The 24,675-nt window shown below is 51.7% G+C and overlaps 2 protein-coding genes across 2 annotated transcripts; both read right to left on the bottom strand.

Annotated features, from left to right (window-relative positions):
• Window positions 1-1,220: 1,220 nt before the first annotated feature.
• LOC34619768 lies at window positions 1,221-17,163 on the bottom strand. Its single transcript, XM_026336424.1, has 24 exons — window positions 16,841-17,163; window positions 16,026-16,422; window positions 15,678-15,868; window positions 15,220-15,515; window positions 14,391-14,533; window positions 13,486-13,655; window positions 13,018-13,151; window positions 11,802-12,034; window positions 11,118-11,268; window positions 10,762-10,860; window positions 10,334-10,542; window positions 9,860-10,075; window positions 8,137-8,495; window positions 6,359-6,511; window positions 5,912-6,041; window positions 5,484-5,603; window positions 4,870-5,180; window positions 4,001-4,275; window positions 3,633-3,852; window positions 3,272-3,431; window positions 2,620-3,150; window positions 2,046-2,121; window positions 1,548-1,720; window positions 1,221-1,370 (listed from the first exon to the last, which is right to left on the bottom strand). Exons 1-24 carry the CDS (start codon window positions 17,161-17,163, stop codon window positions 1,221-1,223), a joined length of 5,220 nt encoding a protein of 1,739 aa, XP_026192209.1.
• A 2,721-nt stretch (window positions 17,164-19,884) lies between these two features.
• On the bottom strand, window positions 19,885-24,390 carry LOC34622654 (GPI mannosyltransferase 1). The gene is made up of 10 exons (XM_026336423.1): window positions 24,166-24,390; window positions 23,432-23,559; window positions 22,995-23,079; window positions 22,641-22,846; window positions 21,845-22,001; window positions 21,218-21,316; window positions 20,993-21,034; window positions 20,605-20,664; window positions 20,315-20,425; window positions 19,885-19,983 (listed from the first exon to the last, which is right to left on the bottom strand). The coding sequence occupies exons 1-10, from the start codon at window positions 24,388-24,390 to the stop codon at window positions 19,885-19,887; spliced, it is 1,212 nt and encodes a 403-aa protein (XP_026192208.1).
• Window positions 24,391-24,675: the final 285 nt, after the last annotated feature.

Below are 24,675 nucleotides of genomic sequence, written 5' to 3'. Positions count from 1 at the left end.
GGCGCTTCCAGTTCAACATACATGCAGTATTAGACGCGTGCATTCTGTATATGATCTTGCACCTTGAGTAGTATTTTTGTGGTGGGCAGAGGAGAGTGTTGCCAAACCACTTGCATTATGGCAGGACAACCCAGACTTATACTTTCAACCTGCTATAATGGCTGCCCTGGACTTCACACAGTGTGGCCAACCGACACCTAACACGTTCCCTTGTGTTAGTTACGTCAAGTTTTGATTGCCCAAGAATTAGCTGGTTGCGTTAGCGATTGGATTATTCTATGCTACACGGTAAGGCAATCTCCATGGTTTGAGGAAGCCTGGGTGCGAACGTTCGAATACTCGAAGGGGATAGCAACGCGACCTCCAGCTTTCTGCCTTCTCCTCATAAGAGGCCCGCATAAAGTGATGAAAAATGAGACCGGGAGCCCTTCGAAAATAAAATATCATTTTATCAAATATTGGGATGATTTAGACCCAAGCATCTTCTGATAGAGACGATAGGTGGAGTCCTACACTCTATGAAGCCTCAAGAGGAGGCGAAATTTGTATTCATGGAACCCTGTTGTGAATCAAAATCGTCTGCTAATTGAAAGTGCATGGATACGGCTGCTGCATCATTTGCAAAGTGAAGTCTAGGGTATTCACTCCACGAAGTCACTGGTCTCCAAACAAGGAATCCCTGAGAGCATTTTGCATGTTTTGCAAGAGTTTCAATTTGATCAGTTGAAGCTAGTGCGTGTGTGGCCAGCCTACCAATCCCTATATTCCAGTCTAGGGGGAAGGCCGGGTTGAAGTATGATGACCAGCTTAGAGGCACTCTACAAACCACATTGTATTTGATGACTTTGCTTTCCCTCTGGATGATTGTGCGTTGGCCAGTTCGATGATTCGGTCTGTGGATGGATTGCGGAAGTAAATTTATCCAGCGTAATGCATACAAGACCCATCTGGCAAGCAGTATTCCTTCGTGCTGTGCAAACAGTTGAGGTACTAGAATGTGGCAGCCGCTCCAATATTCTACCAAGACGAGGTTTTGCGCAGCCAAGCATGCATTGTGCCTTTTAGTCGCAATCAATTATAAAATCGTAAGAGTAGGGGGCTACAAAGCAAAAGCATAGACGGCGAATCTGCCTAGTATAGGAGACTCTTTAAAACGAAAAAATATTAAGCTATATATGTTTCCAGGCATGCTGAACTGCATACCTCCTTCTTAGCTACTTTTAGCTTTCATCGTTCTCATAGTCATAGCCAAAGGCGCCAAGGCGGCCCTTAGCACTACCGGTACCATAAATAGAACGCATGCGATGTAACAACCGCGCATCAGGCACTAAAGTCTCCGCTGCTGGTTTTGCACTTTGACGGGACTGGTTCTGAAAAGGATGCGCAACAGCACACAGTCAACCTCGACAGCATCAGCATTATTCAAAAAGTGTCCACGAAAACCCTCAGTGTGCGAGTCCCAGGTAAGGTCATAGCTATTCTGAAGCAACTAAAAGCCATTCAATCACGTACGTTCTACACAAAATGTGCGACCTAAGGCTAGAAGCGCAAAAACAATCTGGCATGTGTGAAGGTGGACTGCCCGAAATACGAGCGCCGACGGGGAATACCTCTCGTGAGAGCAGGGGGCTGGAGAGAAGACGAGCGGAATCGTCCATAAGTTCTTTGTGTTTCTTCTGGGCCTTCTCTTTGATTTTGGGGGGTACTTCTATTGAGGCCCCTGAAACGCATACACAGCGACCGCGAAAAATACAGTGAAGCGAACAGACATTGCTCGACGGGTTTGAATTTGGATGGCTTGGGAACAAAATCGCGAACGCGCGGCAGGCTGAAGGCTTCCTGAGGCCAGGGAGCATCCTGCACACTACCCAGGAGCATAAGAGCAGAGAGGGATTTCTCCTTCTGGAGCATTACGCAGAAGGCCTACAGGCCCCTCAAAGATTGGCGTGAAGGGCGCTGAACTTGCCTGAGGCAGTGGTGTACTTCAAGAACGTGGGCTCCTTTGCCTCACACATGCTTTCAAGCGACTGCTTTGTAGGTCGAACCGCCTTCGCCCAGCTGAAAGACAGCGAAACGGCGTTTCCGGTGCCGTGGACTGACCGAATACACATTCGTAGTGGTCTGCACAGAAAAGGCAGTTGATAGCACGGCAGTGGTCATGGGAACGAGATGCAGAAGCCTGCTTACAGTCCCTTCAAAGAGCTTTGGCGAGCACCGTCGCACGATGCTTCGCGAGTCCACCTACTTTAGATGGCGCAAGCTGTAGATGCAAGGCTTCAAGGTGAATTCCCCTCGAAGGCGCTCCACTACGCATGAAGGTAGATCTTCTTTGGGGGCTTCCTGAGCCTTGGGTTGGGGCATGGCTTTCTTGAAGAAGAAGGATTGAACGGCGGGTGCGCGTTCTTCTGTCGCAGCTGCAGGAGCCGAAGCGCGTTGCGTGTAGAGGACTTCCAGCCACGAATATCCATGAACTACGCGAGACTCGAAAAGTACCTGAATGGACCTCGACACAATTCATGGAATACGGTTTTAGCCTTCTTCCCTTTGGCCGCTGGCTCGGAAAAAGCCGGAGAAAAGCGCTGAGGCACTGGCGGTCAGGGTGTTTTGGCTCTGCCTCACCAGTACCTCCGATCCAGTTGCACTGATGTCGATAACCGCGTCGTCCTTCCACAAAGGATGCTCCACGCGCGTAGGCTTGCAAACGGCTTTTACTTCGGCTGCCTTGGAGGAGCCTGCCTTTGACTTGGCTTGCTGAGGCTGCTGCTGCGCGGCTGTTGCTCCCGTACGCCTCAGAAACGGATTCAGAGTCGCTTTCTGACCCTGCGCTCCAGGAGACCTCTTAGCGCCTGCGACGCCTCCAGCGCCGCTTGCTGCGGCTTCCGACGCCTCTTCGACGTAGAGAGCTCCCCATGTATACAGAAAAGAGGAAGCCTGCTGCAGAGACACGACTACGAAGCTGGTCCCCACAACAACCTTCGAAACCACATGCGAGTGGGCTGGGGTAGCAGGAAGCGGAATGAAAATCGGCAAATCTCGAGACTTCTTGTCTTCAGGCCCCTGCCCAAGCTGTCCGCTCTCGTTGCGCCCCCATCCAAGAACTCCACTGGTGCCAGCCGTTCGCAAGATGTTGAATCCCGAAGAGCAGCAGATCTGCAGACATAGCAAGCACCTTCAACGCAGCGGCAGTGCCTTGTCGTCGATGGCGCTGCTCACCCCTCCTCTCTCCCTCTCCGGGAATCACGGCGCAGTCTCATAGAGCCGCCACGCATACCTGGAGGGCCTCGTATTTCGCATCGAGGGGGACCCCTCGTGGAGTGTATGAATGCGAGTCGGGCACCACCGTTGGCAGGCGAACAAAGTGAGCTGCTCCCCACATAAGGGCCTTGCCATCCATAGACACGGCACCCGTCTGCCTTGGACCTGCAGCAATGCTGCATCGTGCACATTGCAACAAAAAAAGCCACTATGCGCAGAAGATAGGGGCAGTAGTCTCCCCGCCGCGTTCTCGTAGGCCTCAACAGCCGCAAAACAACGCCTGTGCGTGCTGAGCGCAGCTTCCGCCCCCCCTCTGTACAGCCAATCTTTCTCCGCAAGCAAGGGGCTAGCAGGCGCAGCGGCGTCGGCAATACTACCTCTTCAGCTTGATGCCGTTGTTGCGGATGGTGGGGATAAGCGTCGGATGTCTGACTGCCAAGAGTCTGTGGCCTAAGCCGCACTGCCCTTCGGAGTTGTCTCCCCACGCGAAGACCATGCCCTCGCTTGTCAGCGCCACGGAGTGATCCAAGCCAGCTGCAACTGTACATACTGTGTGGGTATAGTCGACTTCGTGGATCAAATTCTGCACCAAGTGCCCTGAGAAGCGAGCACACTCAACACACACGAAAACACGCCGCAGCAGACCCTGCACAACCCTCCGGAAGCTCTGCCGCGAATGCGTGTGCACTGGGCGCGTGCACACAGCCACCGAAGCTCCAGCACCCCCGCTGGCTGCGAAACATACCCGTTGCAGGATCCACACTGTCCTTAAATACCCGATCAATAAACTTCAGTGGTCCGATGCAAGACATGCCCTGCTCCCCCGGACGCTGCGGAGCACCAAGTTGCCCCTTATCACTCCAACCCCACGCATACACTCTAGGCTCTAGACTAAAGTCTTGCCAACCGCCACCCTTAACCACCATGCGAACGCGCGTAGCAAAGTTCCCAGACGCAGCCTGCCGAACCCCTAACAAGACGAGGCTGTGATGCCCCCCGATCGCTATGTCTTGAAACTGCAAACCAAGCAATGCGCATACACAAAAAGGAGACGTGCATATACAAAAAATGGAGACGTGCATACACAAAAAAAGGAGACGTGCGCATACACAAAACGGAGACGTGCACATGCAAAAAAAGGAGACGTGCGCATACACAAAACGGAGACGTGCACATACAAAAAAAGGAGACGTGCACATACAAAAAAAGGAGACGTGCACATACACAAAAAGGAGACGTGCACATACACAAAAAGGAGACGTGCACATACACAAAAAGGAGACGTGCATATACAAAAAAGGAGACGTGCATATACAAAAAAAGGAGACGTGCATATACAAAAAAAGGAGACGTGCATATACAAAAAAAGGAGACGTGCACATACACAAAAAAAGGAGACGTGCACATACAAAAAAAGGAGACGTGCATATACAAAAAAACAACCATCGTGACATGTTCTCCCGATCCGCAGAATTGAACACGCCATATACATATATATAAATGGTATTATGCAATTTCTCAGGGGGCCTAAGCATCATGGACCGCATGCGGCGGAGAGGTGTTCAGACAGCAGAGCTCGCTCCCACCACCAAGTCACTGCATGGGGCCCTACACGCATGGGCTCCAACCTCCAAAGAGCTGAGCCTTACCGTCACGGCTGCTACCTGCATAGCCTCGGAGATGTAACTGTGCTGCTGGTGGCGTGCCTTTGCAGCCAGCTGAGTCAACAGATCCTGCAGAGGCAAGGCCCACGTACGCGGATATATTCCCCGGCAGTCTGAATTCGCATGCAACCGAAAAGGGTAAGCGCAATGCGCATCCTGCCGCGTTCTCTCGAATCTGAGCATGCCCTGAACCATCAGGAAATGAGGGCGTAGAAGTTCGAAAGCAACGAGTTCGCGTCTTCTAACCACGGAGTCAGCTTTCTGCAGCAATCGCGGTTCACAAGAGGCGTCCAAAGCAGAGGACGGGAGCTCAAGCGCAAAGCATTCCCTGCGTTAAGCAACGGCAGCAAACGTCCCCTGCCTGAGCTGCTGCCAAGCAAATGATGTTTGCTGTGTTCTGCCGGTAAACACAAGCTACGCCTGAAAATTTTGGCAGGGGAGGGAGGCGCCCGACACGTGTGCTCAAATATCTGCACCACCATTGTGGTGTAGGTGGTATTGGTGGGAAGGAATATGGGAAGGAAAATTTATTGCTAGGCCTTCATGCCTTTGTCCTCCACTCACTCCAGGCAGTCGCACGGGAGGAGGCAACCCCACTTCGATATCCATGCCACGCAGCAGTCGCATCGACCGCCACCAGCGCTGCAGCTTCACGACTCTTCTTTTTGTCAAGAGAAAGTCGCCCTGCACGCGATGCAAAACAGTATATACACATATATATATGTATATATATGTATATGTATATATCACACGCACATTCCTACATTCAGCATTCGAAAAAAGCAAATTATGCCCACAGAGAAGCATGCAGCTGCAGCTAATCAAAAGGCCCTTAACAGAGAGGCGCGCACTGTAAGGGGCACGCTGGCGAACCTCAAATATCTTTGTTTCCCCCCTGTAACGGCAGCATGAAGACTTGCCGCAAGCATCACTGGAGGCATAGCGTATTAAAGCAACGGCCGTCATAAGATGCGCTGCAAAGAGCAACTTACGCGACGTAGCCTTGTTAAGATCCCCGCTTGACATAGCAGCGCTGCATTCCGCAAGCGAAGGTACTGCTGTCTGATGACAGCCATTCTAAAGAAGCTCTGGATGCGCACAACTGAAGGATCCATCTGAAATCTGCAACACAAAGCTCTGCACGATAGGGAAAATGTATGATGGCTGCCTCAAGGGGGGGAATGGGGGATGGGGGAAGCTTGGGTAGTACAGGATCGGCCGCATCGCCGTGTGGACAGAACTGCAAGTCTCGGAAACTCAGGAATTCCTTCCCCATATATTTGTGCTGACAGCGGCGTGTCTGTATATATTGATATATATATATACATATAGATAGACAGTTAGCGTTCAGATGCTTCATCATGCGCGTCGTCAGGAAGGCAAAACAATCCACACCAACACCAACACCAACACACACACGCTGCCTGAAATGCTCTTACAAAATCATATCCCGCATCACAGTGGTCCGCCGAATGATTGGTCGGTAGTTCAACATGACGCGCATGCTGTACAGCTTTTCCCCCTTTCGCTGAATCGAAAGAAATGCCATTGTGAGCCCCCGGAGCTCCTGGAATTTGCGCCTCTCCCTCCAGCTGCACGCGCAACAGAGTATGCATACATATGTTCATATATAATCATATGTCATGTAGACATCACGCCGGATGCTCGCTCGTGGAAGGTCTTGTTCTTCACCCCCGTTCGAAAATGCCGCATTAGGAGTCAAGCACAGGAGAAGAGACGCGCGCGTGTTGCCGCATAATTTGGCCTCAGAGACATTCAAAATAAGTGCTTCAGCCACAAGAAGACACCCCCACAACGGGCTGCCTGGGCATTAGCGCCTGCATGCAAGACGTGGCAAATGCCAGATGCATCCGCTTCAAGGCAGCAAGCATCTCCATGCTGGAGCAGTAGTAGCCATACCCTCTAACATGGCGCTGCATGACTGTAGCTGCTCGGTTGGGAATGAGCTCTTCGGTGACTTTCTCAAGAACGACAGCTTGAGCTTTGAAGCACCGCCAAACATTCTGCAATCCTCATGGCATAGAGCAGCCACGTAACGAAGCGTTCACTTGCGCAAGGGCCCTCACTGAAGCTGCGCTGCTGCTCGGCGTTGCTGCTGTCTTGACACCAGAAAAGACAACTCGTGCTCATTTACCTGCACAAGAAGCGAGCTGTGGTCCAACAATACAGAGTGCCGGAGCTTTGCTGCCTCCTTCTGAGCCAGGATCGAACGCCACCAAGCTTGGAGGCAGACTGCTGCACTCCAGCGAAGGCAGTAAACTTCCCTATTCCTATACCTGCGTGTCGCATGCACATTGCACAGCAGCAGCAGACAAGAAAGGGGACGTTGCGCCTGCACCCTTTCCCCTCATTCCCCATACCCCTGCATCATGCCTTCCCCCAGCGTTCGCAAGAGTTCCTGCATCCAGACATCCTGCGCCGGAAGCAGCTTCGAAACACACGAGACGGGGATGTCAGTACAGCACTCCCGACACATTTGTGCGCGTGTGTGTGTATGTGTATTTCAGTGTATGTGTATATATGCGTGTGTATATGTGAGTGAGTGTGTGTGTATGTGTATATGTGTATTTCTGTGTATGTGTATATATGCGTGTGTATATGTGAGTGAGTGTGTGTGTATGTGTATATGTGTATTTCTGTGTATGTATGTATGTGTGTATGTATGTGAGTGAGTGTGTGTATGTGTGAATGTGTATATGTGCATATATGTGTACGTATGTATGTGTGTTTGTGTATGTGAGTGAGTGTGTGTGTATGCGTATGTGCATATGTGTGTGTTTCTGTGTATGTGTATGTGTATATATGTATATGTGTGTGAGTGTGTGTGTATGTGTATGTGTGTGTATTTCTGTGTGTATATGTGTGTATATGTGTGTGTGTATATGTGCATGTGTGTATGTGTATATCTGTGTATGCATGTGTGTATGTGTATTTCTGTGTATGCATGTGTGTATGTGTGTATGTCTATGTGTATGTGTGTCCTTCTATGTATGTATGTATGTGTGTGTGCGTGTATGTGTATGTGTATATGTGTATTTCTGTGTATGTATGTATGTGCGTGTGTATGCGTGTGTATGTGTGTATGTGTATGTGTGTGTATTTCTGTGTGTGTATTTACGTGTGCGTGTACGTGAGTGAGCTTTCTGATCAAGCTGCTCTGCCTTCCTGCCATTCAAAACGCTGTGTTAGCCCTCACTTCATTTCGATGGAACGAACGACCTCGTCGCTGAGACCAAGTCGGCGGAAGGCATATGCAAAGCCCGCCAGGATGACTGCTCCAAAGAAGAAATCTTTAGTGGATTTAAGTTTCGCTAGCTCTTGAAGCAAACGAATACGCCGTATATGGCTCTGGACACGGATGCATAGCCAACGCATGTCTGCAACAAATGCGCGTTCACGGACTGTACGCCACATGCGCTGCATGCGGGTAACAGCCGGAACCAAACGCTCCAGGTAGTCTATTCTCCTGCGAAATACAACGCAAGGGCAAGCCACACCGAATGGAAAAAATCTCTCAGGCTCAGATTTGTAGGGAGCACTGGTTGATGGCAGCCCCTTCTGCGAGTCCGTCGCCAAACACACATATACACAAATACATACACATACAGACATGTACATCCAGACATACACAAACAGACATACACAGACAGACATAAACATACACAAACAGACATATGCATACAGACATATACATACAGACATATGCATACAAACATACACAAACAGACATACACAGACAGACATATACATACACATACAGACATACACATACATAAACACACACAGATACATACCTACACACAGACATACGCAACCAGACACACGCCTACACACAGATACACATACACGCAGAACCACACAGATACGCACAGACATATACACACAGACATATACACACACAAATACACATCTCCCGAAGCGCGTAAAGGAGGCTGCAACAGGAGGCGGGAACCGGATGCTGACTGATTTCAAAGTGACCAACGCGTGGATATTGAGATTTGTATGGGCCCTGGCGGAGGCTTTCCTTCGAAAGCCTTAGTGTTTAAGCTGCGCCTCACTTCTTCTCGAGCACAATGAATGCTGCTTTGCGGAAGAAAATCATCGACTTGCCCAGCTGATATCCCGTGCTTGGAAACTTCAGTGCCTAAGCGTACGACAAAAGCAGCACATTCTGACCGGCGGATGCTCATGTCTCACCGAGGAGATCTCGGAGGGCTAACGATCGCGAGCCAGCAATACCCCTTTTTTGGGCAGGATGCATTGTCAGCACGAACGGACTGCGCTTGCAGGAGTAGTCGCAGCACTACTGCATCATCGAGAGAAAGAGAGAGAAAGAATGAGAGAGAAAGAAAGAAAGAGAGGGAGAGAGAGAGCATACCTGGAGGAGAAAAGTGCTGGCAGCCTTAGGATCGGGATGGCTGAGGAACGCCTTCGTCGTAGGCTGGCCGTAGGTTGTGGGTATGCAGAGAATGGAGTAAAGCTCGAGAAACTCCTCGTAAAGAAGCCGCACCGTCATTCCTAAGTAGCGCGTTGCGCAGTACGTCTGCCGGGCAGCAGAAGCAGCAGTAGAAGCAGAAGCAGCAGTAGAAGCAGAAGCAGCAGTAGAAGCAGTAGAAGTAGAAGCAGTAGAAGCAGAAGCAGTAGAAGCAGAAGCAGAGGTAGCAGTAGCAGAGGTAGCAGTAGCAGAGGTAGCAGCGCGAAGGGGGCAGAAACGATTTGCCTTTTTTTCATTACGCATGCGTCTTGAGGGCTTTCTATCGTGTGAAAGTCAAAGGCTTAAAGTGCAAGGAGCTGCTGCGGCGTTTGCAGGCAGATGGAGGCTCCACGCCATTGGAATTCGCAGTTGACAGCGAACTTACTAGGACTTGAAAGTCATGGAGTTGCTTCCATACGTACGCGACGTCGAAGCCGCTGAGAACGCTGGAAGCACGATTCGCTTGTTTGGTCTCATTCTCCATGAGGGCAACTATGCGGGAAGGCACGAGAGGCTCGTGAACTAAGCCCCTCGCTAGCTCCTTTTGCATGCCTTGTTGGTCTGTCTCTTCGAAGTCGTGGTCTCTTTGAGCTGTTTGCCTCCAGCGATCCAGGTGGAAGTTCGAATTTTGCCCCTTTTCGGATACTCCAAAAGCGATAGGCTTTAAAGAGTTGACACATGCAATAAAGTTCGTTTGCGGGGCTTCCTAAGAAGATGCGACCGCACAACGCAAAAGTCATGAAAATTGCGCTGTCCGTACGCTGGCTGGTGACGCGTACACTGCCTGAGGAAAGTGCGGACGTGGCCGACTGCAAAGAAGACTGCGAAAGGAAAAAGCGGGAAATCTCGACATCCGAAGACACGGCAGGGCGAAATTTGGAGAGTTCGCGCACACATATGTATATATATACATGAATACGGGAACGTTAGAAAAGAGTCGGAGGGGGGCGGCGGCAGGTGCGTGAAGGCTTGCCGTTCCCTCCGAAAGGCTATCCTTGACGTATTGAATAAGCCGATCTGCAAAGCTGACGCGCGAGCAGTCTGGCGGAATCACGTCTTGGGCAGCCTCGCTGTAGACAAGCGAGCGAACCAGTTCCAACTTGCTCGCCAGCAGCAAGTTGCGAAGGCCTGCGAGAAGGCGCGGTGTACAGACCGCAGAAGTTTCATGGGGTGTTGCCTGGATTCCTTTTTCTCTGATTTGCGCAGCTGCGCAGGGTGCAACCTCCCCGAGAAGCCGCAAGAAGTTGCTCAATCAGCTCCTGTTCAGCGTAATCGAACAAATCCATGGCCCTCCCCTACGCAGTGCCACTCGTAATCCCTCAGCAGCAGACGCCCTGCCAAACTCACGCGAAGGGACGGTGTATGCATTGGCATCGCTGATGCAGAATTTTGTCGCGTCGTACATAACAGAGCCGTGGGTATGTACCACAATGAACTGGCACTGAACTGAGACGTTCCAGCACACATCCATACATACTCATACATATACACACATATACACATACACATACATACATATACCACGCTTCAAAGAGAGAGCAACTCCCTCTGTCGGGATATAGCGGTTTGTACGGCATGGCTAGCTGTGTCTGGCAGGTGGGATGCCTGCTGAAGCCGTTTCCTGCGTTTCTGAAAAGAGAATCGCTCTTCACACACAGCGTCACAAGGCCTCTTTTAACGGCAAGGACTGCCCATCGGCGCACCTGGGTCTGTTTGCTGAGGCGCACTCGTCCCCTGTTGAGGATTCTTCCCTAGAACCGTTGGACCGTTGTTTTTCCCTGCTGCCTTCACTACCCTAAAAGCGATCTTTGGCTTAAAGACGTCTGCTGAGGGCGGCCTGTATCCAGGAACTTTCTGCAGTTACAGCAGTAGTAACAGCAACAGCAGTAACAGTAGTAGTTACAGTAACAGCAGTAGTAACAGTAACGGCAGTAAGGGCAACAGCAACAGCAGTAACAGCAGTAGTAACAGCAACAGCCCTAGTAACAGCAGTAGCAACAGAAACAGCAACAGCACTAGTAACAGCAGCAGCACTAGTTACAGCAACAGCAGCAGTATCAGCCGTAACAGCAGTAGTATCAACAGTAGTAACGGCAACAGCACTAGTAACAGCAACAGCACTAGTAGCAGTAACAGCAGTAGTAACAGCAACAGCACTAGTAGCAGTAACAGCAGTAGTAACAGCAACAGCAGTACTAGCAGCAGTAACAGCACTTGCTTAGGCGACCACCAGCACAATGCGTAGAGGCTGGCGAGTCTCGAGGCAGGAGACAATTTGCGTCTAAGGCTCGCCTCGGCCTCTTTTGTCGGGGCCTTAAAAAGTGCTCTCAGTCAGATAGATGCGCATGCACCCGCGACAGACGCGCAGCAGCAGAAGACTGACGGACTCTGATCTTGTCTGAGTCGCTCTTGATCCTCAGTATCCTGTCCACGAAGGCGAGGGCAGCTAAGGGAACATTCTGAGAAAGCTCGTTAGCTGCTTCTCCCCCCCAAGATGCCTGCTCTTCCCGCAGAATTTGCCAGATGCCTTCAGGCCCAGCAAAAACGTCCAGAACTTTATCATTCAAGATGAAGGTCGTCGGTGGTGGCTTTACGTCCTCCAGCAGGTAGGTAGCTTGATCTGCAGAGCACAGCGTCATGCATGCAGAGTACAGCATCTTGCATGCAGAGTACTGCGTCTTGCATGCAGAGTACTGCGTCTTGCATGCAGAGTACAGCATCATGCATGCAGAGTACAGCATCATGCATGCAGAGTATAGCATCTTGCATGCAGAGTACAGCATCATGCAGAGCACAGTAGTATGCATGCAAAGTACAACACCATGCATGCAGTGTACAGCATCATGCATGCAGAGTATAGCATCTTGCATGCAGAGTATAGCATCATGCAGAGCACAGTAGTATGCATGCAAAGTACAACACCATGCATGCAGTGTACAGCATCATGCATGCAGAGTACAGTAGTATGCATGCAGAGTACAGCATCATGCATGCAGAGTACAGCATCATGCATGCAGAGTACAGCATCTTGCATGCAGAGTACAGCATCATGCATGCAGAGTACAGCATCATGCAGAGCACAGTAGTATGCATGCAGAGTACAGCATCATGCATGAAGAATACAGCATCATGCATGCAGAGTATAGCATCATGCATGCAGAGTATAGCATCATGCATGCAGAGTACAGCATCATGCATGCAGAGTACAGCATCATGCATGCGGTGTACAGCACCATGCATGAACAGTACAGCGTTATGCATGTGTTCCACAGTGTAGTGCATGCAGACATGCCTCGGCTCTGTGTGTAGCCAAGAGGAGAAGGAAAACAGCACAGAGAGATCTGACAAAGCCGAAAGGGCAAATGCAAAGCTCTTTGCCATGCGCTTGCACCGATCTACTGCCAGGATTTTAGGCAAGGCAGCAGCAATGCACATAAAAAAGCTGCCTTATACTGCGGCAACAACTTGAATCTTGAGAAAAAAACACCGACATATTTTTGTTGCAATGCAAACACCTTTTCAAAGGCCTTCTTCCCCCTCCGGCCAGACCCCCTCGTCTTTTAACCCCTCCCTTTCCTCTCCTCCTACAAAGCCTCCGCTTACCCAGCGTAAAGGCCGATGTGGAAAACAAATAAAGGAAATATTCTTCTGTGTAATTGTGCAGCAGCTGGTTCAGAGCCCATTCTTGACCAATGTGTCTGAAGTCTATACCGGCGGCCTTAAGCAATGTGATGCGACTGCAGCACATGCCAAGTTGGAAGGGAAAAAACCTTCAGAAGACTTGGAAAACGGTGCGGCTTGTTGCCTTTGGTGTCGCCACTGCTGAGGGGGTAATCAAGCAAGGGACCTCCCCGCAAACAAACCTTCCCGTGTATGGTGCGATGACGATCTGCAGCTGAGGAGGGGGGGACGAGGAGAAATCTCATGGGAGGCATGTTCGCACCCTTTTCGGGAAGCTGCTTGCCTCTGCGAAGTGCCGCTGTCTGTCTGTGCAGAGCTAGAGCGACTCCTGCTACGGGTGCTCAAAGAAAGCTGCCTTCCTGCTGCTGCTGCCGCTGCATCGCTTCTTACCTGTGCACTGAAGTTCCCTTGGAGAGCCGAAGGGTTTGGCTAATCATCCCAAGGAGCCACCAGCGAAGACGCACAAAGAGCTTTAGAGCAAGAAATCGAATTTGCCATGAGTCGGCCCCTAAGAAAATGTCTCGAAGGACAGTCTCGTCCACCCCCAAGAGGTTTGCCAGCTGTACAGACAGGAGCAGAGGAGGAGACACTCCAACGGATCTTCGTCGTGTAGCGTGAGGCACACTGCGCCGTAGGAAGGGGAAGAAGAATTCTTAAGGCCTCAAAGGGCCTTGCACATGCATGCAACCCGCGTGCTGGACCGGCTATGCAGTGCTGCATGCATGCGCTTGGTCCGCAGGGAGGAAGAATTTTTGGGGTGCTGAAGTGCCACTTCACCGGGAGTACTTTTTGCGCGCGATCCGAATGTGAGGGATAGAGAGAGAAGTGTGTTTAAGAGGGGGGAGAGAGGGGAAGGGAGAGAGAGAGAGAGAGGGGAAGGGGAAAGAGACAGAGAGGGAAGGAGAGAGAGAGAGAGAAGTGTGGAGAGAGGGCAAGAGAGAGAGGGAGGGAAGGAGAGAGAGAAGTGTGTTTATGCGGGGAACTGGCGGGGAAGGGGAAAGAGAGATATAGGGAGAAGAGAAAGAGAGAGCGAAATGTTTTTAAGGGGGAAGTGGCGGGGAAGGGGAAAGATAGATATAGGGAGGGAGAGAGAGAGAGAGAGAAAAAGAAGTGTGTTTAAGCGGAGAACTGGGGGGAAGGGGAAAGATAGATATAGGGGAAGGGAAGGAGAGAGAGAGAGAGATAGAAGTGTGTTTAAGGGGAGAGAGATGGGGAGCACGATGCATGCGCGCTGCAGCACTGACCAGGCTGACAATGTCAAGACCTGCGAGCGTCATTGCCGAGCGCGAACCGACAACAAGTGTCTGCTCAACCTTCCGTTCCTCCTTCTTGAGGATGCGACACACCCTTGGAGCTGTGGGGGTAGCGCGTTCTTGCTCCCTTGCCTGCACTTCGTTTTCTTTCGAGGTTTCATTCTGAATCTTGTAGCTGGCTACGTCTGGAAGCCGACAGCACACGCAGAGAGCTACGCAAAAAGCCGTGCTAACGGGGGGGAAGGGGTGGGGGAGTTCTCGCTGCGTCCAGATGCTGCTTGTCATAATCCGCGGATAATCGCATGCAAGGCTATGTATGTGCATTTTCAGCGCATCAAAAAGCCCCTTCCTTCCGGCTTCCCCCCTCTAAAAATCACTTAAGAAGATAGCCGAAGGGCACCGCAATAAAGCTCCTCTCCCTCCAACGCAGATATTATGCGGCATACGTATAAAAACGCCACTTTCCCTCAATTCGCCCCGACAACAAACTCGTAAAAAGACGGGGAATCCCGTGCACAAGCTACATGTGTATGTTCATGGGTGTATGTGTCTGTGTACATTTATGTGTGTCTGTGTGTATGTTTATGTGTATGTTTATGTGTGTATATGTGTATCTGTATGTGTGCATGTTTGTGTCTGTGTGTATGTTTATGTGTATGTTTATGTGTGTATGTGTGTATCTGTATGTGTCTGTATATTTATGTGTCTGTGTGTCTGTGTATGTTTATGTGTGTGTGTGTGTGCGTATGTATCTGTGTGTCTGTGTATGTGTGTCTGTCTGTCTGTGTGTGTCTATATATGTAAGCGTGTGTGTGTCTGGCTGTGTGTATATATGTAAGAGTGTGTCTGAACATGTGTGATGCGCGCATACCTGCAACCAGGATGGCATTGACAAGCCGCAAACACTCCGTAATCTGCTTCTTTGATAAGCCGATGCTCCCTAGGTCACGAATGAGCTGCTTGCATTTCTCGTAATGTGTGTCCTCGTACAATACGGAGGGAGGAGGGAAGTAGCGCATCAGCTCCGTGACATCTACAGGGTGCAGACCGCTGTTTTTCAACATCGGATCGTCCGGGTTGAAGTGGATAGCATACATGAGGTGGTAGAAGAGACTGGGAAGAGGAATTGATTTCAGAGATTGGCGCATCTGCCACGAGATGATTTCTCTGCATTAGTTGGCGTGACAGACAGAAAGACAGACAGCTAGATCGAAGGTCCCTTACTTTATTCCCTCAAACCTGCACGGTCTGCCTTAAAACTCCGCGAACAATGCAACGGCAGCAAGGCTACGCAAGACGGCGGCTGCTGCTTAGCAGTGCAAAACGCACTGGCTTGGCTCTGATGACGAGTTTGGCAAGAATTTGAAGCCAACAACATCTCCATCGGCGTCAAACTCTACTTGAAAGAGATCCATGAGACGGCCCCCGTACAGATCGCCTCGGTGGCTTATGTGCAAAGCCTCCACGAGGGAGACAGCTGCATCTCGAGCAGCCTCGGCAGTGCGAGCTTCCTCATCGGTCTGCGAGACAAAAGCAAGAAACAAAAGTTTGAAGCCGCCGATAGTCGAGGCCATGTTTCCCGCGCGCAAGTGACTGTCTGTGTCGGGGAGATCCTCCTGCGACGCATCCAGAGTGAAGCACTGGAGAGGTGGGGGGCAGCAGTGCCGACAAGCTTACCCACACGTCTTCCATCGTGAAGGCGAATCGAACGAAGAGCTTCACGAGTTCATGATGCACACGGTCTTGTCCGCATCCGGAGGCACCGAAGGTAAGAACGAGTTGGTTTCGATGCTGTTTCTTCGCGTTGGAGAAAGCGCGCCTTGCAACGAGGTACGGATGGCTTGGCAGCTCTGCAATGTGATTTGTCCAGTACTGAACGGCCTTGCTGTGGCTGAAAATCTCGTTTGCAGCGCACCGTTGCGCCTCCCAGGGATTGACGAAGATCAACATGTTGTCACAAGAGGTAAAGAAGTGACCGCGAACGAAACGCTGCTGCAGCGAATCCAGGATGGTGGTGTCATTGCAAGTAGGAAGATACATGAGGCTGTCGATAGCACCCTCTGTGGCTTCCTTTCTGAGGCACAAGGCAACCAAGCAAGGCGGCATATATGCAGCCTGCCGCTTTCTATGAGTTTTCTACGGGAAGAACAAGGGGTGGGGGAAGAAAGTCTCCTCCCCCATGCGAGGCAGTGCTCTATTCTCAAGAGAATCGCTTCTCAGGAGGCCAAGGCTTTTTCTCTCGCAGCCTCCCCCTTCCCAGTAGCAGTCGTCATGGCTCTGCGAGGGACTGCCTCAGCTGCAACCAGCTAGTCTGTCTAAGAACGAAAGTACAACATTGCTTTCGAGGGTCCGCCTTCTGCCGAGAAGAGCAGTGTGTCAAAGGCGGAAAGCCTCCGCTTCGCTCTCAAGGGGCGTTCTCGACAGAGGAGACGCTCTCGCCGCTTTCGGAGCACGACAACTGAGGCGTTTTTCTCGTGAAACTTGCGACTTACGGGCCTTCCATTTGAGAATCAGAGAGAATAAGCTGCTGCCTGCTAGCGTGACTCAGCGCTGGAAAAGGCAGCGGAATCAAATTCGCCGTCCGAGAGCCACAATCGGTGATCTGCAGGGGTCGAATTCTCTGGAGAAGACTACGACCGAGGAGGGATGGATCGAGGACTTGCATTGTCTGCATTCCCTTGAAGTCGAAAGCCTTTCGCGTGCGCAAGTCTTTTTCACTGAGCATAACCTTCGCACCCGTGCGCAGGAGAGAGTCGGGGGCGAAGGCGCCTCCCATCCCCGCCTTCTCGCTCTCCAGTCCATACACGTCTACCATGTGTGTCGACTCTTCAAGATTGCCCTTGTCTTGTTTCTGCGAGTTTTTGCGGAGTCGATCTGCAGTTCCCAGACAGACAGACAGCACAGAAAGAAGGCTTCTTATGCTCGGGAGAGTCGCCGCCACTCCTCGAGAAGCACAGCAAAGAACAACCCCTCGCTTTCTCTGTCTCTCTGTCTCTACATACTGACGGACTGCCATGAACCCCTTCAGCTCAGTTTGCAAGCTTACCGGGGTTGCTGCCGCCATACCACGTGTACAACTTTACCTCCCCCCCGGATGACTTTCTGTCGACCTTGGAGCTGGATGCTCGCAGCGACAGCCTCGAGGAATGTGCAGAAAGCATGGATCCTGAAGATGTTTTTCTCGTGGGGTTCTTCTTGCTGAGGATGAATCGCGTGGCGGGGTCGTCTCCTGGGTGACGAATAAAGCCTTCTTGGTAGAATGCTCCAGGCATGCGGGTACCCGCCGCTCGTGCCAGTTGGGAGAGTTCATGTTGGCTCGGAGTGGACGACGCCACCTTGTCGCGCTCCACTCGTATCACTAGGGGGGTCGACGACGGTTTTCTTGCCTCTTGGGCATCCGAATGCAAGCCTTTCAGCCTTGGGGAGCTTTGACGGCTTGATTCAGAGCTCTCTGCCCGGGAGAGAGCCTGAGGCGTGAGGGAGTTCGTGGAAGCTGCTCCTCCGGCGGGTACGCCCAAGGACGACAAAGGAGTATCCATCTTCCCTCCCAGCCTCTGGAGCCCGTTGCAGCCAAAGCCTGTGGAGCTATTCACGAGGGTTTCATGATGAGAGTGAAGTCAGGGCAGATGGGAGCAAGAAAGAGCACATTCGGGCGTCAGCGCGGGGGGGGCCTTACACCGTAGAATCACACACCCCTGGGGGTGTGGATGCATATCTAGGCTGTGCCAGTAGAGCCAGATAAGCGCACTAAACAGTTTTAAAATCCAGTTATCAAACGAGAAAAGCGGTAGTTTCGCGATGTACTGCAGCAATGATTAGGGCTGGTGACGGGAGGTCCAGTCGGCCTGCTGGACTGGAGCCGACGGCGGGCATTCGTTGTTACACTGTAAAGTACTCAACTGGAAACCTCCGCTACACCCCGCGGAAATTCATGCATTAAATGTTGCAGAAAACACAGACACGGAACACTGCATGAGAATTAGCCGAGGACGGGACTGCGGACCCTGCCGTGCATGTTAATAAAGGACCACACAGCCTGTCTGCGTTTCCTACAGCGCGTCTGTCCAAAGGCGATCAGTGCACTATGACATTGAGAAAGCAAACAACCAACTTAAATACAGCTTCTTGTGCTATTTCTAGGGGCTGAAGCCTCTTGGGCTCGATTGGTCTGGCGGATGGATTTCGCGTAGCCTCCTTGAGGCTGTGTTTTGTAGCGAGGCCAGCCTCTAGGGCAGCCTGTGAAGTAGCAGATACTCCGATTATCAGCTCCAAATTTAATATTAAGCAATCCTCTGAACGAATTAAGGAGCTTTTATTCGGTGTGCGTGGATCCGCTGGATTTCCTACATCTTTTTCTATAGTATGGCCCCCCCTCCCTCCCCCCCGCCTAGCTCGTTGTTCGGTCACCCTTCCCTGGTGGCGTCAGTCCCAGCTTCCCCATCATCTTCCACTGCTCCATGAGCTGTTTTGCTTAATAATGAGTTACATTGAGCTACATGACTGTTTATTTCGCCAGAATTTGCTTCCTTCCCCCTAGCTTTTGCAATTCTGTACCCGAACCCCAAATCCCACACGATGCAGTAAGGCCCCTGTATGCCTGACCTCGAATGTTCCCACTACTTTGAACAAGAGGATCAGCACACGCTCGATCGGCGTATACTCCTACTTCGCTTGTTTTGATATTTTCGCGTTCACATGCACAGAAGCTACATTGCAGAGTGTATAGGGGTAAGCTACACTCCGGCGCATTCACGTACTCTGTATACATTTGGTCAAGATACCACTAGAATTGACTATTTGGCTGGGTCATGCGGGTATGTCGTCAGTTGCCAAGTAGATGCAGCCTCACACTACATTTCTTTCTGCAAATCACTTGAATGCGAAGCTCGGAGTGAACAATCAGTGCATGTAGCAACACGCAGCTTAACGGCCCTCCTTTTCCTCTCATGGCGAGACCCTCTGGGAGTAGGGAATGGGAGAAGCGAGCACTCTCGGAAAATACTCAACAGGTGTTGATCCAATTTGTATTGAATCCAGAGTTAAGTGCCTCCATTCGGCTTAATGGGGCGTTAGACTTGCTGCCGAGTTTGTTGCAGCAGGATGCCTAAGTCGGCTCTAGTACAGTTGACAATGGGAGGAACCTACTCTTCTCTACTAGACGCCTTCCCCCCTCCCGCTTGCATGTGCTCAAGACATTGATTTTCAATGCGTGCACTGTTCATTGAGCCTTAGGCCCGTTGTTTTTGCGGTGTGCGCTGCTTCGGGCAAGCCCAATGCATGCTCCCCGCCAGTTGGCAGAAGAAGACCCCTAACGGTCCTGCGTCATGTCGAGTCTATTGCTGCCGTGTGGCTGCCAATTACAGTGGTAGCAAAGAGATCCGCTGCTAATAGCAAGACCATAGCTCTGTTGCACCAGTCCCCTGGATTTTGGCCGCACTTTCCCAATAAGCAGTAACCTGCTGAACGGTATGAAGCACAAGAGAGGCAGATTTGCCGCTTTCTGGGGGAATACGCTGAATCTTGAGCCCCTAAGGTCCTAGTATTTTACTGCCTTGTCGTTTGCGCGAATCCTAGAGCACACAAGAGTCACGAGGTGCATCTGACTAGCGAAGAAGACCACCGAAGCCAGCATGAGCTGCGAAAACAAGAGATCCACAACCGCTAGATGCGACTGCAAGCCAGAAAAGGCAATGGGCTCGGCTTACAGATAGGGGCACCCGGTGCGTCTAACGGCGCTGTAGAGTCCACAGAGACAGACAGGAAACTCCCGTTGTTTTCTGCCTACTACGCGTCTTTTTTAGTGTGGATGAACGGATTCTTTTAATGTCTATGACTGCAGCACGCAAGGCTGCCTCCAGCCCTTCTCTGTCTCCCTGAATTGTTGAGGAGCCAGGCAACAGAAGGTGCAGCAGGCTGGTGTCTCCATATCTGATAACACAGGGAACGCTTTTGCATGCTGCTTGTACCTGCAAAAAAACGGGGTGCCCCTCGAACTCGAGCTTGTAGGCGAAGAAAAGCCATAGAAAGCAAGAGAGCTGGAAGAAAACTATTGCCACCACGACATCACGAACCGTTTTCTGCAACCGCATCCGCAAAGAAGCTAACATTTCCATTCCACCTCGAAGGCTTCAGCCGTGCGTGTGTGCCTGTGGACTCTACACTTCAAGGCTTTCGTCCCCGCAGGTAGCACCCGAGCTGCAGCGACAAAACAGGAGAAGCGCTCCCCTTCATGCCCCCAATCTCGAGAGACACGCACCCTTGACATGTCCGTTGAAGCCACAGCGAATGGCAGCAAACAAAGCCACCAGAGAAAATACTGCGCGCAAGATGCCACACGAGGAGACGAAGAAGTGGAGGAGGAAGAGCAGCAGCAGTAGCAGCGGCAGAAGCCAAGATGCTTTGAAAGTCAGTGTGTGAAATGCAATCCGTTGATCTGCAAGGACCATTGCCTGCGCCTTCAATCTAGTCATGAAAACGCAGTCTCGGAGCTGTACGTCATCGTTTTCTTAAGCTGAACTGCCCTGCAGTCGCAGAGTGAGTGCAGCAGCGGCCGACGCTACTTCACGCCGCTTAGCCCTTTCTCGAGATGGCAGCAAGCTCTCTTGGAGTTCCCTGCAATGCGAAGAGGCTAATGAGCTCTGTACCTGCGAGGTGCAGACTTTGTTTAGCGCCACGAATGCAATCGTCTGCACACACGCGCAGAGCCCATGCGCATGCCCCCCAGCGCAAAGTCGCCTCCACACGCTCCCACGCGTCTCCCTGCGTCTTTCTACAGACTGACTATTGATGAGAGTTCAAACTGCACAAAGGGGCTGAAATAAGGCCACGGTAGAGGTGGGGTAAAAGACACCGCAAGGGCAGAGCAGGACCTGAAGGCAGAGTGCAGCCTCCAGGTGTTTCTTGGCAAAGAAACAGCCGACGAGAAGCGTGCCGACGAGCTGCGGAAGCAGCAGCGCTACCGACAGTCCCTGCAGGCAGCAGCAGCATACGAGGCAGGAAGAATGAAGGGTCAGAAGACAGGAAGGATGCGCACAAAGACAGAGAGGCTCGACATCTCAGGCAGAAATATGCACGGAGCGGCTAGCGCAGCACGAGCCAAGATGCAAAGCCCACCAGCGGCACACAGAAACACACGCACATACACAGAGAGAGAGAGAGACACACACATACACATACATACATACATACACATAGACATAGACACACATACACACACAGACACATAGACACACATACATACACATAGACATACACACACATAAAAGCCCCTCGCCCACCGTTCCCCCTACACACACACACACATACACATAAGTAGACAGACAGACGCACATACACATAAAAGCATACATACAGAGCCTCCTTGCACACAAGCAGGCCCTCGCCAATCGGCTGCTTCCGTGGAAAAGTCTTTCCAGGGTTGTAGAGCGAAACAAGCCGGGCACAACTGGCAAGCTCAGTCCGTTGAGAGGCTTTTTTCCCCCCGTGATCCGTTTTACGGCTGCAGGCAGCCTAAAGAGATGCCCCCCGAGCCGCACCTTGAGGGGAGCCGAAGAATCGAGATACAGCAGATAAAAATAGAGGGAGAGATTGTGACGGTGGTCGCTGCGCGTGGCATGGTAAAGGTAGGACTCGTAGACAAAGGGGAATCCATATCTGCGGCAGCATGGGTAGGGAGGCGCAGACATCAGTAAGGGGTGTATAATATATATATATATATATATATATATATATATATATATATATATATATATATATATATATATATATATATATAGTATATATATATGTGTGTCTGTTTGTCTGTCTGCGTTGGCGTGCATGCGTTTTATCTGGAGGAATCCCAGCTCTGGAGGGACTACACCCGCGAAAATAGCGGGGGGAGGCGGGGAGGCCGCTTGAGGCGTAAAGGCGCAACAAAACGACACGCTGCTGCGCTTTAAGTGTATCCGCAAGGGCTTGCAGCCCAGGCTAGCCGACTGCAGCCTAGAGAAGCTGCAGCAGCTGCTTTTTTCGCGCGGATTTCAACTATCTCTCTAGGCCCTTATAAAAACCTCTGAGCTACGAAGAAGGTCAGGGGGGAACATGGGGCCTGCGTTGCGCGCCGCCTTCACAGACGGGAGTGTCACTTTCGCTATTTGTGTTTTTTTGTTTTTCGAACTAGTGCAGTTTTTAGCGTGCACACGCATATACGCCGCAGTGGGCCCCCTTCCCATCAGCTGCCCGCAGCAGCTGCCCCCCCTCCTAAAGCATTCTCCTTGCACCTCCCCGTGTGCTGAGTAGACTGCCTCTCACATGAAGTAAAAGACGCTCCCAATAGCCAAGCAGGCTGCGCATGAGAGCAGGCCGAAGGACCATTGCCAGCGGTCCATCCGCCGCAGCAAGAAGCAGCAAACGCGAAACGGCAGCATAGCAGCAGCGACTGGAGCGCTAAAGACTCCCCAGACCACTTGCAGTAGCCTCTCTTTGGGAAATGAAGGCACCTTCAAGAGGCCCTCTGGCTGAAACAACACCCGTGGCGAACGCAGCAAACTCGAGAGCATGCATGCGCGACGACACCGCTACCGCACCACCAACTTTTAAGTCTCTCGCCTGGTGCGCATGCAGCGGCCAGAGCCAACAGATGCAAAAACACACTATACGACGCACCAGCTCTTTTCCCTGCTGCAGATACAAGAGCATAGGGACGCCATAAATGACAGGATACAGTTTGACGTGGACAGAGAGACCATACCTGCACGTGCAAGGGCACAACAGCTCCTGAGCGCAGGTGCAGAGCTCCCAGTAACAGTGCAACAGCAGCAACAGTGCAACAGCAGCAACAGTGCAACAGCAGCAACAGTGCAACAGCAGCAACAGTGCAACAGCAGCAACAGTGCAACAGCAGCAACAGTGCAACAGCAGTAACAGCAGCAACGGTGCAACAGTGCAACAGCAGCAACACTGCAACAGCAGTAACAGCAGCAGAAACACACCATTACTCCGCGACAGCCAGACTCACAGCATGGCAGCGAGAAAAATCTTCCCAGAACGCAAAGCCGCGAGTGTGAGGAGCACTAGAAGACAAGGGAAGGCGTCGGCATTACCTCTGGCGCTTACAGCAGCAACTACCGGGTGGAACAGCCAGCAGCAGCAAGGCAGCAGAAACGTATGCAGTGGATATGGTTCTGCTGTCTCGGGGAGGGAGCTGTTGCTGATGTTGCTTGGATAGCTGCTGCGAGTCGTGGCACAAGCCCGCTTTCGCGAGGTTTCATCGGTATGGCGAAGCCTCAGGGTGCCTTTTTCCTCCTCCCCCACAGCGCCAAAAGACGCTTCTCCCTGATTCTTGGGAGATCTCTGCAACTGCTGCTCTTGCTGCTCCTTCTGCCGCTCCTGATGCAGCCTCCAGAGGCCTTGCTGCACACACGATACAGCAGCAGTGCCCTCCATGAAGCGAAGCGAAGCGCATGCAGGCCCCGAACGCTATGCCTTAGCCTCCACGCCTTGCATGCACTCTCCGGCGGAAGTTCTTCTAAAGCACTTAGCAGCCATCCTTGAAGGCAGCAAGGCCCACCTCGATGAGAACAGCAATCGCCATGTCCATACAGCAGAAAAGGAACTTTCCAAAAAAGGGGCAGCCCAGCAAATTCGGGAGGCATAGGTAGGCCCTGAAGCAGGTACAGCACCACACACGGGGAAAGAGTGAAGATCGCATGGGATTCCCCCTTCTTGCTGAGCCGGTGCTTGCTGCGCTAGCGGGGGCTGCTGGTTTGGGGTGTACGTACACCAAAGGAGAGTATCTGTAGGTGTGACGTTCATAGGGCGAGCCGCCCTGTAGGACGTGATTCGCCGCATCAGTATACACCTTGTAATCGATGTCGGTGAACTTCACTTCGACTGCGGCATGTTCACACACCCACGACCCCCCACCTTTCACACACACACCGCCAACGCAGCGCGCTCGAGTGCATGCAGAAGCCACAATACGGCCACAGGAGCAGCCTGTTTTGGGAAAGAACACCGTTGGAGGGCGAAACTCGGCGTAGGGGTCGCTTACAATGCGCATCCTGCCACTCGCCGAAGACGAGCAGTGCAAGCCGCAGGACCGCAGCGGCGCCAAACAGCAGCAGCCGCAACTGCTTAGGCATCAGTCCTAGAATTTTCTCATTGATTTCGTTCATTTTTGCAACGGGGGTACTCGCGAGGCTGAATGCAGAACTCTTAGAGAATCGCCAGGTTCCCATGGAGAGAGGGCCCCCCGGGGGCCCCGCGAAATCTACGGCCAGTGGTGGTCGCCTCTCTGGGTGGTAACGCTCTCAAATGCGCATGTGCAGCCTGATGAGCGTGAAGT

Source organism: Cyclospora cayetanensis, unplaced genomic scaffold (genome assembly GCF_002999335.1).
Source record: "Cyclospora cayetanensis isolate NF1_C8 unplaced genomic scaffold, CcayRef3 CcayRef3_contig_127, whole genome shotgun sequence".
NCBI lineage: Eukaryota > Apicomplexa > Conoidasida > Eucoccidiorida > Eimeriidae > Cyclospora > Cyclospora cayetanensis.
Note: the sequence above shows the minus strand (reverse complement) of the source record. Positions and strands in the feature narration are given on the sequence as shown.